This window comes from Balaenoptera acutorostrata, chromosome 10 (genome assembly GCF_949987535.1).
Source record: "Balaenoptera acutorostrata chromosome 10, mBalAcu1.1, whole genome shotgun sequence".
Lineage (NCBI taxonomy): Eukaryota > Metazoa > Chordata > Mammalia > Artiodactyla > Balaenopteridae > Balaenoptera > Balaenoptera acutorostrata.
In genome coordinates, this window is record NC_080073.1 from 8,417,733 (window position 1) to 8,438,023 (window position 20,291).

A 20,291-nucleotide genomic window follows, 5' to 3' on the forward strand; every position below is an offset into this window, starting at 1 on the left:
TGTTAGATGGCCGTGGTCCTTGTTAGCAGGACACCCTCCCTCCCGCTTCCTCCCCCTCCCTTGCTTCTCCTTTCTTCTCCCCCCCTTCACCCCCTTTCCTTCATCTTCATCATCTTCCCTCCCCTCCAATGCCTTTTTCTTGTTCATCTTTCTTTCTTTCTTCTTCTTTTTTTCCTCTTCCTGTTGTGGCAACTGAAATGCACCCAAACTGAAGTGCTTGCAGTCAGCGTCTCACCTTTTTGACAATAAATGGTCCAGAGCATTGACGCAGAAGAATTCCCGCAGTTGAACGTGGAGCAGAAAATCCGATGGAGAAGGAGTGGGGAGAGGAGTGGTGGAGCTGTCTTTCTTGAGAAATGTTTCAGAGTTGGATGGATGTTGATCTTTGATAACCTGTCTAGGTTGTCTTCTGGATGACTTAATTTGCTCTTCTGTGAAATGGGAGCGATGATCTTGGCTCCTTCCTGCAGGTTAGAGACACTGTGAGAGTCAGTGGCCAACTGGGGGGCAACCTGGGATGGAGGCCACAGCATGGGGAGGATCTAGGACACATGGGCTACAGTCCAGCTCTGCTGTTTTCTAGGTGTGTCATCCTTAGTGTGCAAATCGCTTCTGAAGATCTCAGTTTCCTCATCCATGAAATGGGAATGTTCGGTTTCTCAAAATGGGATGCATTAACCCCATTCAAAACTGTTTCCCCCCTTCCCCACGCTCCTGCCCCCGGCACGTGGCACTTTTGGCTCTATGTTGTTTTAAAAGCAGGGCTGACCATAGCATCTGGCAAAAAGTAGTTGCTCAGAAATATTGTTTAATGAATGAGTGGTTGGATGAATGAATACTTATAACCAGGGCCCCCAAGTATGGCTGTGCTATCCACAACTGCAGGGGAAGGGGGACACTTAGTTCATGAAGACTCTGATGGGAATCGTGGCCCTGGAATTGTGCAACATGGCGGCCTGCTCCCAATGGACAAGCATTCCATGACCCAAAATTGCCGAGAAAAATGTGAGGCTCTTAGAAGATGTAACATCCCTCATGCCCCTCTGCCTAGTTTCATTTTTCAGGAGCTGCAGAACAACCCGCACGGGCTCTCCATCTCTCTCACCTTATAGAAATGCAGACCTGTGAGTGCTTTCTGGGGTAGCAGCAGCCAAGGGGCTCCATGACCTACCGAGAACCTCCAGCAGGACACCCTGATCAGCAGATACTTGCGTTAACAGGGCCAGAAGAGCTTATGAAATAATCTGATTCTTCACTTCCTTTAGAAGCTATATTTTGGAAGTTAAAGAGTCAAAGGATCCCTCACTTTCTTTTTTTTTTTTTTTTAATTAATTAATTAATTAATTTATGACTGTGTTGGGTCTTCGTTTCTGTGCGAGGGCTTTCTCTAGTTGCGGCAAGCGGGGGCCACTCTTCATCGCGGTACGCGGGCCTCTCACTATCGCGGCCTCTCTTGTTGCGGAGCACAGGCTCCAGACGCGCAGGCTCAGTAATTGTGGCTCACGGGCCTAGTTGCTCCGCGGCATGTGGGATCTTCCCAGACCAGGGCTCGAACCCGTGTCCCCTGCATTGGCAGGCAGATTCTCAACCACTGCGCCACCAGGGAAGCCCCCCTCACTTTCTAATCAAGGAAAATATTGATACCCAGGCAGAAAGCAAATCCCTCCTTTGCCAAGAGCGTTTAGAAGAAAACAAAATGGGGCTTCCCTGGTGGCGCAGTGGTTGAGAGTCTGCCTGCCAATGCAGGGGACACGGGTTCGGGCCCTGGTCTGGGAAGATCCCACATGCCACGGAGCAACTGGGCCCGTGAGCCACAATTGCTGAGCCTGCGCGTCTGGAGCCTGTGCTCCGCAACAGGAGAGGCCGCGGTGATGAGAGGCCCGCGCACCGCGATGAAGAGTGGCCCCCGCTCGCCGCAACTAGAGAAAGCCCTCGCACAGAAACGAAGACCCAACACAGCCATAAATAAATAAATAAATAAATAAATAAATAAATAAATAAATAAATAAAAGCTTTAAAAAAAAAAAAAGAAGAAAACAAAATGTTCTTAGAAGATGCATAATTATTAAAAATTTTTACGAGTTCATCTGTGTGCCTTTTACAGTTACGTCGTGTTATCTCCAGCGGTACTCCTTGGGAAACCCTTGTTAAGGCGAGGGCATCCCGGTGACTTTGGATTGAGGCTCTTATCTGTTCAGATTCATCGCGCCCCCTGGTGGACATCACTGCTCTAATTGACCGCGGAATTCTTGGACTTGGCTGAATTGGAAACGGCCCTTGCGGCCACACTGCTGTGGTTTTCCTGCTCCATCCCCACCTTCGTAATTTTCTCTGCATTTTATGTTGTTTTGTGTTTCTTTCTCATAAATTACCGATGAAGCTATCAGAGAGCAAAGAATGGGAGCAGGGGGAGGTGGACAGAAGTTTGGACCCAGAGTTATGAGTTTTGGTTTCAGGCACTTTCTCGGACTCAGCACATGGCATTGCTATTCTGCAGACCGCTGCTCCTCTGTACGTCAAAAGTGCGGGAGCGGTGCTTCCCATGGCTCCTTGTAGCAGTGTAACAGTGTGGCCCTGTCGGGAGGCCTGGGTTTACATCTGAGCTTAGAACTTCAGTTCAAGTTATTTCACCTCCGTGAGCTTTAGCTTTCTGATCTGTCAAATGAAGATAATGATGATCATGGCTGTCCCTGGGGTCATGGGTAAATATCAGATAGGAGACACACTGCAAAGCCCCGGCTCAGGGCCTGGCATGTTCGTTAGCATACTGTGTCTGTGGTAGTGGCTGTTTTCCTTCATGCCATTATGATCTTCCAATGATTTGGTCCATAGCTTGGCTGCTGAAGAGAGCAAATCAATTTCTAAATGAGACTAAGAATAGTAGCACAGTACTTATTTTGTGTTTGAAGATTCCAACATGATTTATTCATTTCTGTTTTCTAGTGGGTAATAATTTGTCCCAAGCAATGGAGCCTGGAGCCATCCATCCTCAGCCACATGGATGTTGTCACGTCACGTCCCGTCTGTGAATGAAGAGGCGGATGGAGACCAGACTCAGTGATGTTGGAAATTACATCCACCTGAGTGCCGGTCGGAGCCTGGGGAAGAGGGTGGGTGAGTAATCATGTTCTTTACCTTTCACGTCACAGCTGTGATTCTGCTTCCCGTTCCAGAGCAGAGCCATGCAGTCTGGTCCCTGTGGCCAGCCTTCTCCTCCTTCTGCTTTTCTGGGCTTCTTTCCTTCTTTCTGTTTTGCTGAGACATATAGTACTTACTATGTGCCGGCCTAAGTACTTCACAGGAAAGAAGTTTCATCCTTCTAACCACCCTGTGAACTAGTTCCTGTTATTGTACCCCTCTTACAGATGGGAAAGATGAGGCCCAGAAGGGAATTCTGGGACTTGCATAGGCACCAGCTGGTAAGAGGCAGGACTGGACCCAGCCTGCTCTCTTGCTTCTCCTTGATCCTGCCTCCCTTCCCCACCCCCATGCATGCCTGAGGGTCCCATGGGTTTGGGGGAACCAGTAAGTTTCCTTATTACCCACCAACTCCTTCCCAGTTTCTCTTGGTAATATCACTGCGAGTCCTGACATCCACTGGAAGGGATCTCTAGGAGGGACCAGGTCAGGGCGCTGATGAATACTCAGTCCTGATGTTTGCTCTCAGGAAGGCAGAGTGAGACCAAGGGCAGGCCTATCACAGTTAGTAGGTACCTCTCAGGTTCTGTTGGGGGATGATTCTCCAATGGACTCTGGTGTTTCCCCATGTCTGGTGCTTCCCTGTCTGTTCTTTATTCTGGACTACCTCTACCAGGATGTTTGTGTAGCAGACATCCTTGCGAGAAGAGAGAGAGTCTTCCTCTGGAACAGAGAGCTTACTGCCCACTCTAAAATATTTGGGTTCCCTTAGCTCAGCGTTGTTCTCCTGTGATGTAACCCACCATGTGTACAGGTGTTACACGGTTCTCTTTATGTGGTGCTGTGGGAATTGGGGCTCAGGAAACTGGGGCAAAAACGCTTATTGTTCAGCTACCGCTACTGCTGTGAGTGATACAGCTCTTTGTCTCTGATCCAGGAGTCTCCTGTCTTTTGCCAGCATCTGTGAAACTGGCAGGCTAACTTGTGAGCTGGCAAGTAGGGCAAATCTCAGGCCTTTCACAGTTCTTGAGAGATTCCAGGCTCATGACTTAGAGGAGGCAAAGATTCAGGGTTTTAAAGACAAATCAGCCGCAGCCCCTGCCCTTACAGGGGGTGGAGGGAAAAAGGCCCCTGAAAGAATAATACAAGCACTAAAAGATGGATGCTTTCTGAGTAGGAAAGGAAAAGACTTTCAGAGGATATAGCCTGTGAGTGTGGCTTGAAGCAGGCAGAGGATTTGATGGGCTTGGAAGCTGGGCAAGGGTGTTCCAGGCAGAGGGAACAGAGTGAGCAAAGGGCTGGAGGTGTGAAGGCCAAGGTGGGTTCAGGGGACAGCCATCAGGGGTGCTCGGCCGGCTGGGCTGGACAGCTTCCTCTGCCCTTCTCGAGTCACCCTCTGCCCTTCTCGAGTCACCATCTGCCTTCTCCACCCTGCTGGCTGCCGTGGGAGGCTGGCCAGTCCCCTTGCTCTAGCCGGGCTGGCCAATGTGAGGAACCAGTGGGAGATCAGGAGGTGAAAGGAGAGTGAGGTTGGTATAGATCTTCTTGGCATAAGTCGCTGTTCCTCTCCTGGGGCTTCTGTCCACCTCTCTGCTCCTGGATTTCTCTGGACTCTCCTTGTCTTCACCCTTTCAGGCCTAGCGGGTGGTAACTGCTCCATGACAACTAGCCAGGTGACCACACCGACCACGTGGTCCCCCCATCTGCCCCTTTGTGGCTAATTGTCCCCATGAGAACACACACTTCTCCTATGATCTTACTCGAGTGAGCCTGTCTTCCCTGTCGGGACGTGACTGATATAGTGGCTGACAGGGATGAGGACTTCAGGTCCTACCCTGGAGGGACTGTCGTGAGGCCTGTCCGAGAATGGTCTCCTAGTCTCACCTAGTTAATCTCCATTCTTCCTGTAAAGTCCACTCAGGTAGCCCATCCCTGGAAAGACTCCCAGGACCCCTGTGCTTCCCCTTCCGTGGCCTTGATCGGCTGCATTTCCCTTACCTCCTTCCCCCCACTCTCCCCTCTGACTGTAGGTGTCTAGTTGATTTCCATTTCTCTCACACTGCACACAATGGATATTTGTTGAGTGAATGGATAAATGTATGGCTGGATGATGCATGGACAGAGGGGTGAATATAACCCTATGCCATTGAAGTTCTGGGGACAGGGGAGTGATGGGGACAGAAGCACAGATGCAACCTCTGCCTTCCAACAGCTCCCAGTCCACCTGGGAAGACAGGACTTGGACATGTGACATCTCTAACCCCCAAAGACCACCTCTGTAGAGGTGCCCAGTACACACACAGCAGCTGTGATAGGCGGTCAGACAGGAAGAGGCTCACCCTGCTCTGGGCTGGGAGAAATCAGAGAAGGCTGCCTGGAGGAGGTGGGGCTGGAGCTGGGCAGCAAAGGATGGTGTCTTAGCTCAGCCTGCTATGACAGAATACCACAGACTGGGTGGCTTAAGCAACTAACATTTATTTCTCACAGTTCTGGAAGCTGGGAAGTCCAAGATCAAGGCACTGGCCGATCTGGTGTCTGGTGAGACCCTCTTCCTGGCTGTGTCCTCACTAGGAATAGGATACTGTCTGGTGTCTCCTTATGGGACGCTGATCCCATCAGGGGGGGCTCCACCTTCATGACCTAATCATTTTCCGAAGGCTCCACCTCCTATCACTATCACATTGGGGCTTCGGATTTCAATATATGAATTTGGGGGGAACACAAATGCTGCTAAGTAGGAGGGGCCAGACTTCATGGGGCCTTGAAGGCCACACTAAGGAGTTTGAAATTTATCTCGAAGGCACCAGAAAGCCTTTGAAAATGTTGCAGTGGAGTTTCTTACTTAAAACAAAGAAAACCAATGAAAGTCAGGCTGAAGGAAGGAGCATAGATTTCCAAGTCAGGCAGACCTGAATCCAGCCTCGCTGATTATTCACTGTGTGACCTTCCACAAGTTGCTTCACCTCTCTGAGCCTCCTTTTCCTTTTCTAGAAAATGGGGCTTGTAATAGGTACCCCCTAGGGCTGCCGTGAAAGGATGATGGAATGAAAGCAACATTCCTATTGTAGTGCTTTGTGTGTACAAATTGCTGGAAGATGATGAAGATGATGATTCCTGCTGCTACCTTTTTGTGTTTCATTTTGTTTGGGGAACATGGCTTTGAAGGTCATGTGCATCGTCTGTAGTGGTTTTGGCTGCTGTGATTGTGGGTAACAGAAGGAGGAATCATGCAGCCATAGAGCTTTCTTTTCCTTTTTTTTTCTGGCCTGAAAGAATGAGCTAGTGGGCTATTATTACCGTTCTCTGGGGGCTTGACACTGGGGCCTGGCGGGGGCTTGTTTTTACAGCCTGAAATAGTCTGGCATTTGCCTTTCCAGCAGGCAGGCTGCCAGGCCGTCAGGCCAAAGAGTGTGTAACCACCCAGCCTAACAAAGCAAAACTATTTTTACCTTGGGGGGCCCAAGAATGCATCACAAAGTCCTTGAGCCAGCCCCACCGGGCCTGGCAGCCCGAGCCAGTCGCCAGCGCAGGCTGGCTGGTCTCCTGTAAGCGTCAGTGGGAAGCAAACCGCTGGGCCCCTTGGGGACCAGTTTCCCTGGCAGGGAGGCCAGGTGTCCCAGAAAGTCCCAGAGTGGCCCACCCCCACCTTCTCTCAGCCGGAACTAGGAGACCAGGATTCTCACTCAGAGGGTTTCTTTTTTTTTTTTTTTTTTTAAAGGATTTTCTTATTTATTTATTTATTTATTTGTTTATTTTTGGCTGTGTTGGGTCTTCGGTTCGTGCGAGGGCTTTCTCCAGTTGCGGCAAGCGGGGGCCACTCCTCATCGCGGTGCGGGGACCGCTCTTCATCGCGGTGCGCGGGCCTCTCTCTATCGCGGCCCCTCCCGTCACGGGGCACAGGCTCCAGACGCGCAGGCTCAGCAATTGTGGCTCACGGGCCCAGCTGCTCCGTGGCATGTGGGATCTTCCCAGACCAGGGCTCGAACCCGTGTCCCCTGCATTAGCAGGCAGATTCTCAACCACTGCGCCACCAGGGAAGCCCACTCAGAGGGTTTCTGAAGGCATCAGGCAAGAAGCAATAGGCTTTAGTTTCATCCCCTAATCTAATATGAATAAAAGCAATACTACTGCAAATAGCAATGTCTTCCACTTAGATTCTTCTGGGTCTCAGGCACTGTGCTGACTGCTTTACATGCGGCATGTCTTATCTTGTAATATCACAGAGGTATCCTATCATACTTCTATGAGGAATAGCCCCATTTTTCAGATGTGGAAACCAAGGCTCAGAGAGATTAAGTCACTTGCCCAGGGTTAATCAGCTAGGAAGCTGTTTGGCCCCCAGGCAGCTGGCTGCATGGCGGGTGCCCCTCTTGCCTCCCTCACTGCCTGTCCACACTTCAGGGGACGAGGATGGGGAGGAGCCGGGGAGCTGGCCTTTGTCCTGGTCTTCCCCTGACCCAGACCTCGCATTAGTGGCTCCTTCGTGCCTGGGAGTTTTTACACAGAAACTAATGCTTGTGCTCCTGGCCACGGAGGGCCGTGAAAGCAGGGTGGATGGAAAGAGATTTAGCTAGTGCCAGCAGCATGTTGATGTCAGCCCAGAACCCCTGCACACCCGAGGGTGAGCAAGTCACCATGCCTGAATCTCCAGTGAGCTCGGGTGGGGGCGCGGGGTGGCCTGGGGTCAGAAACCTGCAGAGCTGAATCCTCTGGGTTACCCTAGAGAAGTCTTGCCTTTCATTCTCCCTCCCTCTTCTCTTTTTTCCTTCCTCATAACCTTTTCTCTCTCCCTCTCTCTCTTTCCCTCTCTTTTTCTTTTCTTCCCTCCCTCTTTCCCTTCCCCTCCCTCCCTTCCTTCTGGACCCACCTCCTGGTAGGATGTAGCTGGATGGTCTGCCAGCATACAGACATCTGTAGCAGATGTAGCAGTGTGGTCTTTGGAGTCTTCCCTTGTTCCCTCCTCTTCCCCATGCATCTAATTCTTCTCATCCTTCAGTGCCCAGCTTCAGCCCCCCCTCCTCCAGGCAGCCTTCTCTGATTTCATCCCTACTCAGAGCAGCATGGGGTCCCTCCCATCTGATCTCCTGTCACATCCACTGTCTGTAAGTATAGAGCACCTCAGTGAAAGTGGCGTCTCAGTGTTAAGAGACATTTCAAGTGTCCATGCCATGTCTTCCCAACTCGATTAAAGGCTGCTTGAGGGTAGAAGCTGAATCTTGTGTTTCTTTATGTCACTTTACATCACTCCACTGCCCTCAAACCTTCAATGATTTCTTACTGCACCAGGGTCAAGTATTCATCTGTCCACCCACCCATCCATCCATCATCAATCCATCCATCCAAGCATCATCGATCCACCCATCCAAGCATCATCGATCCACCCATCCAACCATCATCCATCTGCAGATCCATCCATCCGCAGATCCATCCATCCACCCACCCATCCATCCATTTATCCATCCACCCATCATCCACCCATCTACCCACCCATCCACCCATCCATCCACCCATCCATGCATCTACCCACCTATCCATCCATCCATCCATCCATCCATCCATCCATCCGTCCACCTAGCCGGCCACCCATCTATCCATCCATGTACCCACCCATCCACCCATCCATCCATCTGTCCACCCATGTACCCCACTCACCCATCATCCACCCACTCATCCACCCATCTATCCATGCACCCATTCAATAAATACTTATTGAGTGCAGTGTTAGAGATGTGGAGATACATTAGCCTGTACCAAAGAATCTTGATAAGGAGGGAAGCAATTGTAAAACAGGATGGTGGGACTTCCCTGGTGGTGCAGTGGTTAAGAATCTGCCTGCCAATGCAGGGGACATGGGTTCGAGCCCTGGTCCGGGAAGATCCCACATGCCGCGGAGCAACTAAGCCCGTGTGCCACACCTACTGAGCCTGTGCTCTAGAGCCTGCGAGCCACAACTACTGAGCCCGCGTGCCTAGAGCCCATGCTCCGCAACAAGAGAAGCCGCTGCAACGAGAAGCCCACGCAATGCAATGAAGAGTAGCCCCCGCTCGCTGCAACTAGAGAAAGCCCGCTCAGCAATGAAGACCTAATGCAGCCAAAAATAAATAAATAAATTTATAAAAAAATAAAACAGGATGGTAAATCCTATGAATGAGAAGGTTGTGAGAGTCAGAGAAACCCATATTCGAGTCATACTCTGCCACTTCCCACCTGCAGGACTTGATCAAGTCAGTTCTCTCCCTGTGCCTCAGTTTCCTTATCTCTAAAATGGGGATAATGGTAGTTCCCACCTCACTAGAGTGTAGTGAGGACTCAATGAGCTGATGCATGTGAGGCACCTGGCCCCCACTCCTTTCTATCACATTAGTTCCTCACAGGCAGGGACATGGTGGGGGCGTGATCACTGTTTGTGGAGAAGCTGTTTCTCCATCCCTGAGTCCCGGGCAGTGGCTGCCTGTTGCTGGTCCAGGGGAGCTGAGAGCCTGGGAGTTGAAATGATCCATCAACAAGCAGGCTTTGTGCCAGTATGGTCCCAAAGACACTCTGCATCAAACTTCAGCTTGATCAGTCTTTTTTATTTCTCTCCTACCTCTGGTCTGTATAATACATTTTTAGGGAGAGAGGGGGCAGTTTCTAGAGGTCCCCTTTCCCTGGACTAGCCAAGCCTCACCTCACAAGCAGAGAAACTGAAGCCCAGAGCAGGAGGACAGAACCTGCTGGGGTCATGTTTAAAGTTCACATCCAAACTTTGGTTCGTCTACTTGCTTTTGCTCTTGCGAGGAGGCGGAGGATGGCAGGATCACCAGGGGGCCGGCTCTTTGCATCCCCCGATTCCCCGTATTTTCCAGAGGAGACTCCTTACCGCCTTGGTCTGCATGCACCATTCCACAGCTCCCGGAACCAGTTCGTTTTCCTCGGAAGCTTTGGAATGGTGTCTTCCCAGTGAATGGAGGGAAGATGCCTTCCCTCTTGGGCAGCAGAGCCCTGCTGCCCGAACAGAGGGACCCTGGGACTCAGGACAGGGATGGCGGCAGTGAGTTCCAGGAGCTTTCCCAGGTGGTGTTGGAATAAATACTAACATTTGTCCTGGGCCGGACCTTTTGTTCCCTTTCCCATTAGACTTGTGGATGGGAAATGAGCTGTAGGAGATGAGAAAGGGTGAGGGTGTGTGTTGCCGGAGATGAGAACTTCTCAGTTCTGAGTCTGAATATGAAGCCTTTTGAATTGTGCACTTGGTTTAAGATTTGCACTAATCCAGTCTTTCTCTCTCTCTCTCGCTTAAAGTTTTATTCCCTTGACCATTGCTGAAATGGGGCATAAATTATTATTAAAATAAGAAACAAAAACCAACAACCCTGTTTTTATAGTGGCACAGGTTTATGTTTAGTTAGAAAAATATCCTTTGGAAATTCAATTTCCCCTGCTCCACAGTGGTGCGAGGGGAAGGAAAAATCTGAAAAATCCCCCAGTGTCCTGACCTTGAAAAGGAACACAGTGAACTTTCAGAATCTCTGTCTATGTCTGTTTGTCTCCTCAACCCCTACCATTAACCAGAGATCCAAGTCTTTTGCTTTAGAACCTGTCAAGCATTAAGTCCGACAAATGCAAAATGGTTAAGAAGTTGTACTGTTCGGCTGCCTGATTTGCTTTTAACAAAGGAACAGCAGTGTTTTCTCTCTGAGCTGTCAGCTCTAGTGTCAGTCAGAAAACTGGCCTGAGGCATGTTTGGGATTCCAAGAAGTTTGTGTGCATAACTAATTCCAAGTGAATATTTTCAATGAAATGAAGTCCATAGAGACTGTGTGGACTCATGGGGCAGGCATGGGAGGTCAGGGAAGTGTGCGCTAGCCCTGCCTCTGCCGTTGCCTCACTGTGACCTTGGGGAGACCACTCACTGTGGCCTTGGACAGACCACTCACTCAGTGTGACCTTGGAGAGGTCACCCACGGTGAACTTGGGGGGTGACCCACTGAAACATTGAGGTGTTCACGTTTTCCCCCTGAGCCCCGGCATCTGTGTGTGAAATGAGGTAGTTACAACAGTTCTATTTCTAATCACTTACCGTGTGGAAGCACGCCAATGCAGGCATATGTATAAGGATTTTTAAAAAATCACAATGCTTTTCGTAATTGCAAAAAACAGGAAACAATTTGGGAGTCCATCAAGAGGAGAATGGTTGAATACATCACAGTACATTCCTACAACGGGATGCAATGAAATGTTAAAAATGGATGGGGCTGAGATGCCAGGGATAATTCTTACAAGTGTAATGTTGTGTGAAAGAAGCCAGACACGGACTTCCCTGGTGGTCCAGTGGTTGAGAATCCGCTTTCCAATGCAGGGGACACGGGTCCTGGTCAGGGAACTAAGATCCCACATGCCGCAGGGTAACTAAGCTCGGGTGCTCTAGAGCCCGCGCAGCACAGCTAGAGAGAAGCCCCTGCACCGCAACGAAGATACCGAGCACCACAACTAAGACCGGATGCAGCCAAATAAATAAATAAAATAAATAATTTTAAAAAAAGCCAGACACAGAAGAGGCCCAGATCCATTCATGGAAGCCCCAGCCATGCTCATGTGATGGTATTTAGAGGTGGGGCCTTGAGGAGGTGATTAGTATTCAATGAGGTCATGAGGTTAGAGCTCCCATGATGGGATTAGTGCCCTTGAAGGATGAGACCAGAGAGCTGGCCCCCCTTCTCTCTCCACCATGTGAATATACAGTGGAGATGTCTGCACACCAGGGAGAGGGTCCTCGCCAGAGCCCACCATGCTGCCACCCACATCTCGGACTGCCAGCCGCCAGAACTGGGGGAAATAAATGTCTGTTGTGTCAGCCACCAGGCTAGTGTGACGGCAGCCTGAGATGACCAATGTTAAGTCCCTATCGTATAAATTCAAGTGTATAAAGTTCAATAGCAGGCAAACTGAGCTTTGGTGTTACAAGTCAGGGGAGTGGTTACCAAAAAGAGGCACGAGAGGGCTTTGGGATCTGGTCACGTTCTGTCCTTGAACGGACGGTTGGTCACATGGGTGCCTTTGTGAAAATTCACTGAGCTGTGTGTTTTAAATTTGTGCATTATTATGGTGTGTGTTCTATTTCAGTTAAATTTACAGCAAGAAAAAAACCTGCCCAACTAAGAATGATTAACAATAAAAGCAAAAGACTCATGAGCAATATTTCAGTCATTTCTCTGTTATTGGTATCAAGCCCGGTGCCTGGACTTAACCCTGGTAAGTGTACATAAATGTAAAATTTGCTACAACAGTAAAAAAAAATGAACAGGGTAAAACTATGTGTGCTGACACAGAAGGAGATCCATGATATATTTTGTTTTTAATAAAAGGTGCTAAAAAAAAAAAAAAAGGTGCTGAGCAATATTTATAGTATCTCATTTAGTAAAAATATAATAAAAGCTCTAAGGTCACGTACATTTATATGCAGATCTATATATAAATTATATATGGACATTGGAGGTGGGGACCATTAATTTTTTCTTTGTTTTTCTTCCAGTTTTGTTGAGATACAATTGACATACAGCACTGTATATAAGTTTAAGGTGTACAGAATAATGATTTGACTTACGTACACCATGAAATGATTATTACAATAAGCGTAGTGAACCTCCATCATCTCATACAAATACAGAATTAAAGAAAAAAAAAGGTTTTTTGATGAGAACTCATGGGATTCTTAACACTCTCTTAACAGCTTTCATATTTAACATACAGCAGTGGTAATTGTATTTATCGTGTTGTACATTACATCCCTAGTACTTATCACTGGGAGTTTGTATCTTTTGATCATCTTCATCCAGTTCCCCCTCCCCCCATCCCCTGCCTGTGGTAACCACAAATCTGATCTCTTTTTCTGTGAGTTTGCTTGTTTGTTTTTCGGGTATAATTGACTTACAACACTATGTTAGTTCCTGTTACACAACATAGTGATTTTTTTCTTATACATTTCAAAATGATCACCACTGTAAGTCTAGTTAGGATATTACAAAGACATTACTTAGTAATTGACTATGTTCCCCTCACTGTACATTTCATACCGTGACTCATGTGACTCATTTATTTTGCAGCCGGAAGTTTGTACCTCTTAATCTTCTTCACCTATTTCAACCACCTCTCCTCTGGCAACCACCTGTTTGTTCTCTGTATCTATAACTGTTTCTATTTTGTTATGTTTGCTCATTTCTTTTGTTTTTTAGATTCTACATATAAGTGAAAGAATACAGTATTTGTCTTTCTCTGTCTGACTTATTTCACTGAGCGTAATACCCTCTAGGTCAATCCATGTTGCTGCAAATGGCAAGATTTTATTCTCTTTTATGGCTGAGTAATATTCCATTGTATATGTTTACCACGTCTTCTTTATCCATTCATCTATCAGTGGACACTTAGGTTGCTTCCATATCTTAGCTATTGTATATAATGCTGACATGAATGTAGAGAGCATATATCTTTTCTAATTAATATTTTCATTTTCTTTGGATAAATGCCCAGGAATGGAATTGCTGGATCATACGGTAGTTCTATTTTTAATATTTTGAGCAATCTCCATACCATTTTCCGCAGTGGCTTCACCTATTTCCATTCCTACCAACAGTGCACAAGGGTTTCTTTTTCTCCACATCCTCGCCAATGCTTGTTATTTATTGTCTTTTTAATAATGGCCATTCTGACAGGTGTAAAGTGATATCTCTTTGTGGTTTTGGTTTGCTTTTTCCAAATGATTAGTGGTGTTGAGCATTTTTTCATGTGTGGGGTGGGTCCATTAATTTTTAACTTTTAATCTTTTGTAGGTTTGATTTTTTTCCACAGCATCAGGGTATTTCCTTGATAGATAGATAGATAGATAGATAGAGAAGGTAAATAAAAGGGGCAAATAAGTGAGAAGTTTGGAGCAATGGATATCTGAAGTCCCCCCTTCCTGCTCTGGGGTCTGTGATTGAGGGTGAACCCCTCCAAGGGTCCAGGTTTTGAATTGTATGGCCCTAAATCTCCATTTGTGGTTCTTAATTTAGACCCACAAATGTGTTCAGCCTTGTCCATTCCTGTGGCTGTTGTCCTGAATTTTCTTTGTGAATTCTTTCTCTAAGTCAGGTTTGATGTTTGTAAGCAAGGTGCCATGGACGAGCCTCAGGATGGCCATTCTGGAAGTGATACCCAGTTTGGCACCCCCGCACGCACACACACACCTCAGGGAGATGTCCCGGGGTGTCAGGGAGGCAGTCACATGCTCATATCCATAAATAATGGCCTTGTGGAGACACAGAGGATAGAACAGTTGGTTCTGCCCAGGGAAATCAGGGTGACTTCCTGGAGGAGGGGGCACGTGAGATGGTCCTTGGAGGATGAGCAGGAGTTTGACAGGCAGAGAGTGGAGGAGGAGAACGTTAGGAATGGAAGGATCTGCACTCACAAAGTCTTGGTGTTGTGACTGAGCTTGGCTGTTGGGGGCTTGTAGGAGTGTAACGTGGCGGAGAACTCAGGGCGTGAGTGGGTCAGGGCAAAGTGTGAAGGATAAAGCTGGGAAAGCTCTTGGGAGCCGGATTGAAAATTTGGACTCTTATTCTGTGGGTGACGTGGAGCCATAGAAGATTTGAAGCAGGAAACTTTTTTTTTTTTTTCCCCATTCAAAGCAGCAGTTATCCCTTTGTTTCTAAACAGCTGCATTCTGCCTTGTTCTGAGAGCCTTTTGAGGCACTTCAGCTCTGTTTGTTTTTTTTTTTAAACATCTTTATTGAAGTATAATTGCTTCACAATGGTGTGTTAGTTTCTGCTTTATAACAAAGTGAATCAGCTACACATATACACACGTTCTCATATCTCCTCCCTCCTGCATCTCCCTCTGTCCCACCCTCCCCATCCCACCCCCCCAGGCGGTCACAAAGCACTGAGCTGATCTCCCTGTGCTATGCGGCTGCTTCCCAGTAGCTATCTATTTTACATTTGGTAGTGTATATATGTCCATGACAGTCTCTCACCCTGTCACATCTCACCCCTCCCCCTCCCCATATCCTCAAGTCCATTCTTTAGTAGGTCTGTGTCTTTATTCCCATCTTGCCACTAAGTTCTTCATGACCTTTTTTTTTTCCCCCTTAGATTCCATATATATGTGTTAGCATACTGTATTTGTTTTTCTCTTTCTGACTTACTTCACTCTGTACAACAGACCCTAGGTCTATCCACCTCACTACAAATAACTCAATTCGTTTCTTTTTATGGCTGAGTAATATTCCATTGTATATATGTGCCACATCTTCTTTATCCATTCATCCGATGATGGACACTTAGGTTGCTTCCATGTCCTGGCTATTGTAAATAGAGCTGCAATGAACATTTTGGTACATGACCTTTTTGAATTATGGTTTTCTCAGAGTATATGCCCAGTAGTGGGATTGCTGGGTCGTATGGTAGTTCTATTTTTAGTTTTTTAAGGAACCTCCATACTGTTCTCCATAGTGGCTGTATCAATTGACCTTCCCACCAACAGTGCAAGAGTGTTCCCTTTTCTCCACACCCTCTCCAGCATTTGTTGTTTCTAGATTTTTTGATGATGGCCATTCTGACTGGTGTGAGATGATACCTCATTGTAGTTTTGATTTGCATTTCTCTTATGATTAATGATGTTGAGCATTCTTTCATGTGTCTGTTGGCCATCTGTATATCTTCTTTGGAGAAATGTCTATTTAGGTCTTCTGCCCATTTTTGGATTGGGTTGTTTGTTTTTTTGTTATTGAGCTGCATGAGCTGCTTGTAAATCTTGGAGATTAATCCTTTGTCAGTTGCTTCATTTGCAAATATTTTCTCCCATTCTGAGGGTTGTCTTTTGGTCTTGTTTATGGTTTCCTTTGCTGTGCAAAAGCTTTTAAGTTTCATTAGGTCCCATTTGTTTATTTGTGTTTTTATTTCCATTTCTCTAGGAGCTGGGTCAAAAAGGATCTTGCTGTGATTTCTGTCATAGAGTGTTCTAGAAGCAGGAAACTTATTCAGACTGAAGTGTGGCAGAAAGGAACTTCCAATCCTTCCCCCTCTTTTCCCCCTTTCTCCCATCCTTCCTTCCGGGGAGAGGGACTCCCATCAGTAGGAGAAAAAGACAGAGTCTTGGTAGATGTTACAAGCGTGGAGCTTATGCTATGGAGCGCGGCCGCTATTAGTGACACAAAGGTTTGCTGGCCTTGTGGTTGTTTTATTTGGAGGAATCTAGAGCCGGTGAAGCCATTTACATTCCAGATCCAGAAGGTTGCTGAGCCCTTCCCAGAGCACCTGAGACCGCGGGGTGTCAGGGAGGTAGTGGTGCAGGGCGGGGTGGGGGTGGGACCAGGGAGAAGGGGCTGAGGTGGGCTGGATGGGTGACTTAGTAGGAAAAGGGAAGAGTCTTGTGTCACATTCTCCAGACCCTAAACTACTCAGGGTCGTCTGATCACTTGGTTTCCGTTCCAGGATCTGGCGGTGGACCGGTTACCTCTACCCTTGGGGTCACCGCGGAGCGCATGCGCATGGTTTAGACGGCTACCGGGCTGGCGCTGCGGAGCAGGTGAACGGGGGCCCAGGCCCCAGGGAGGAGGGGTGGTGGGGGCCAGGATGAGGAAGGCGTGGCCGAGATGGGGCAGGAGAGATGGGCAGGAGGCGTCGGGGGCGAAGAGAGGCAGGAGATGAGGAAAACTAGAGGTTTGCAGTGTGTGTGGCCGGGGTTGGGCGTGGGGTGGCGGGGATGGTGGAGCAATGGGGCCAGAAGAGGCCGAGGAGGGAGGGGCTGGCCTGGGGAGGAAGGCAGTTAGATTAGAGTCGTGGCCGCACGTCTGTCCTTCCTCAGGACTGTGTCTCCAGCTGACGTAAGATGGGAGCCCAACATCGTGGGTGGAGGAGAAACCATTTCTGCCACTTTCGGCTTTGCGGGAGGCACCTGGATGTGTCTGCTGTTACTTAATGGCTCCAGCACCTGCCAAGGTGTCTGCAAGGGTCGGAGCTTGTTACTGATGATGAGTGAAAGGTACCTACCTGATTCCTGCGCCTCACCCTGCTCCCAGCTCCCCGTGTGGCCCGCAGAAGCCACTTCATGTCTGGGGGACCGCAGGGCGAATTGCGAGGCGTATCTGTCATGGAAGAAATCCTGGTCGCTGGCTTGCTTCTCCCTGCCACGTGACCCTGGGCAAGTCCCTTCCCTTCTCGTGGTCTCAGTTTTCCCACGTGTACGGTGGGGAGGTAGGACCAGAGGATTTCTGAGATGCCAACACGTGTTCACCCCCAACAATGATGACCCCTGCCCCGCCAGCTGTTACCCAGCCCTGGCTGGGGCCGTGCAGGGAGGTGCAGGCGGGACCCGGAGCCTTGATGGTGGAAGCCCCTTCTGCGGTCACACGGGCTGGGGGAGGAGCTGTCCTGAGGCCTGGGAAGCTGGCAGCGCCTCACAGGGCACATTGAATTTGTGTTTGAAAATGTAAGTGGCCAAATAGATCGGCCTTTGAAAATTTCAAATCGGTCGTGGAGACAGATGGATTGGATAGGTAGGAAGGAAGGAGGAAGGGAGGGAACTGCTGGCAGCAGCCGCCTTGTGCTGTGAGATTAGATTCTGGGACTTCTGCTGGGAACACCCCACTCTGTCCTCCTTGCGTGCCAGGAGCCAGGGGTGAAAACCTCCCCCAACTTCTAGCCCAGAGAGCATATGGCAACCAGGCCACAGAAGCTGGTTCTGGCTGGTGGAATATGAAGCACCCTGGTGGCGTATCTGCTTGGACCTGCTAAAGAGCTCCGTGAGAAATGTCCTTTGGAGTCGTAGCCGTGGGATGGATGTCGAGCTGTCACCCGTCTGTGTTCCGACCCTGTGGGGACAGAGCTTTCCTTATTCCCAGCTTCTAGGGAAACATCCTTAGTTGAGCATTTAAGCCTCAGGGTCACAGTGAATTTCCTCCTGCTGTCCTTGTAACGAGGCATTGTGAGACCAGGGTCCTCTGTTTTTCAAAGTGTGATAGTCTAGAAAGTCATACAAACTGATATTTAAAAATTACTAGTAGTCTTTCCTTTCCTTTCCTTTCCTTTTCTTGCTATTGCTCCATAGATGAAACAAACTCATCTGAGAAATCTTCTCAGAGTCCAGAACAATGGGATGATGAAGTCACTGCATAATAATATTGACTGTGTATTCATTCATTCATTCCTTTATTCATTCATTAATTCGTGGAGCATCTGGTATTCGCCAGGCTCTGTTCAGGGTGCTAAGCATGCAGCAGGGAGCAAAACAGACAAAAATCTGTCCTCATGGATCCTATATCCTGATTATAGGGTGGTGAGACAGATATTAAACAAAACAGTAAGATAGTTAAAGTGTTGGATAGTAATAGGTGCTGTGAAGAAACACAAAAGCAGGAAGTAGGACTGGGGAGCTGCAGAGTTGGTGAGGGTGGTGTCAGGGTGTCCAGTTTTTTTTTTATAAATTTATTTATTTATTTATTTTTGGCTGCATCAGGCCTTCATTGCTGCGCATGGGCTTTCTCAAGTTGTGGTGAGCGGGGGCTACTCTTCATTGTGATGCGTGAGCTTCTCATTGCGGTGGCTTCTCTTATTGCGGAGCACAGGCTCTAGGCTCGCGGGCTTCAGTAGTTGTGGCTCGCAGGCTCAGTAGTTGTGGCGCACGGGCTTAGTTGCTCCGCGGCATGTGGGATCTTCCCAGACCAGGGCTTGAACCTGTGTCCCCTGCCTTGGCAGGAGGATTCTTAACTGCTGTGCCACCAGGGAAGCCCCAAGGGGTGTCCAGTTTTAAGTAGCAGGCCAGGGATGGCCTCATTGGGAAAGTGACATTTGAACCAAGGCCTAAAATAGGTGAGGGAGCGAGTTGTGGGATCTGGAATTCCAGCCAGAGGGCACAGCCAGTGCAAAGGCCCTGAGGTGGGACTGTGCTTGGTGTGGCTTTGGAGCAACGAGGAGACTGAATAGTGGGGACCAGGGCAGGGGCGATGGAGGGGTGCAGGGTGCTCCTCGCAGGCCACGGCAAGGGCTCGGCTTTCAGGACCTGTGAGATGGCAGCCAGGGGCATGCTGAACAGAGGAGGGCCGTCACGTGACTTGCAGTTATAGAAGGATCAGTCTGAGCGCTGTGTCTGGCAGAGGCTCGGAGAGGTGCGGGGAGGCGAGGAGGGCAGCAGGAGGACCAGGAGGGAGCTCCCGCAGTGACCCCGGGAAGAGGGGGTGGGACTCCGTGTGCGCAGTGGGAGCAAGTGGCCACGCTGTGACGTGATCCAGACAGTAGACGTGACGTGCTGCGTGGGGAGCAGAGGGGAGTTGTGGGCGCGGGTGGGGGCGGGGGGGCAGAGGTCAGGAGTTCAGCTGGAGAGTCTGTTACATTGATCGGACATGTCCCAGCTGGAGAGGGGCCTGGAGCTCAGAGGCGGGTGCAAAGTTGGAAGTCGTTGGTGGTCAGGAAGCGACATGAGGTCACCCAGGAGTGAGTGCTGACGGACACAAGGTGAGTCCAGGCCCCCAGATTTAGAGCCGGGTGCGGGAGGGGGGCAGGGGGTGGTGGTGTGCGGACGGATGGCGGCGCTCTGGGGATCCCGTCAGCCCTGGGAGGAAGCAGAGGCGGCAGGCCCGTGGGGAGGGGGCTTGGAGCTGCAGGGCAGTCGCAGCGAAGGCCTCAGCTGATTTCCTCGGGGGCCGCGGTCGGGGGGGCCCTTCAGAGTTGCCCCGAATTCGGGCAAGCCAGCCTTGCATGGACCGGTCCTTGGACGTGGGCCCCTCTGGAGGGTGGGGCATGCCCTGGGGCCAGGCAGCTCCCTTCTGCCCAGGGCCATTCCAGAAGGTCCCCCTCTGGGCCTTGAGCGGGGATGCCCCCGGGCTGGGGAGTAAGTCCTGAGGAACCTGGGGGTGCGGCCCAGCGCCCACCACCCCCATCCACCGGGGGACGTGGCCAGGCCCTTGTAAGACAGTGGCACGCCAGGGTCTGTTACAAGAGTTGGCGAGTTTGGGGTTCCCTGGAGAGTCAAGGTTGATGGAACCCAGCAGCTGTGATGCGTCCGACTTCCAGGTTAAGTTTTCCTTTGTGTTCCATAGTTTCGGCAGCTGAATTTTGTAAAGTGAGACAGCCCGTTTCTAGAGACTTGAAGGAGGGGCCTCACTTAAGTCAAGATGGTAAGGGATGGGGAGCAGAGACCC

At 49.4% G+C, this 20,291-nt stretch overlaps 1 protein-coding gene across 4 annotated transcripts in view; it reads left to right on the plus strand.

Annotated features, from left to right (window-relative positions):
• SSUH2 (ssu-2 homolog) overlaps positions 1-20,291 on the plus strand; it is a 62,071-nt gene that overhangs the window by 8,862 nt on the left and 32,918 nt on the right. For 2 of the 4 annotated variants that reach the window (XM_057554060.1, XM_057554061.1), the window contains exon 2: positions 2,944-3,114. In XM_057554060.1, the coding sequence (XP_057410043.1) occupies positions 3,030-3,114 (85 nt within the window). In that variant the 5' untranslated portion in view covers positions 2,944-3,029. Of the gene's footprint in view, positions 1-2,943; positions 3,115-12,245; positions 12,370-20,291 lie in introns of those variants that run through there. The other 2 variants (XM_057554059.1, XM_057554062.1) reach the window with 1 other exon arrangement.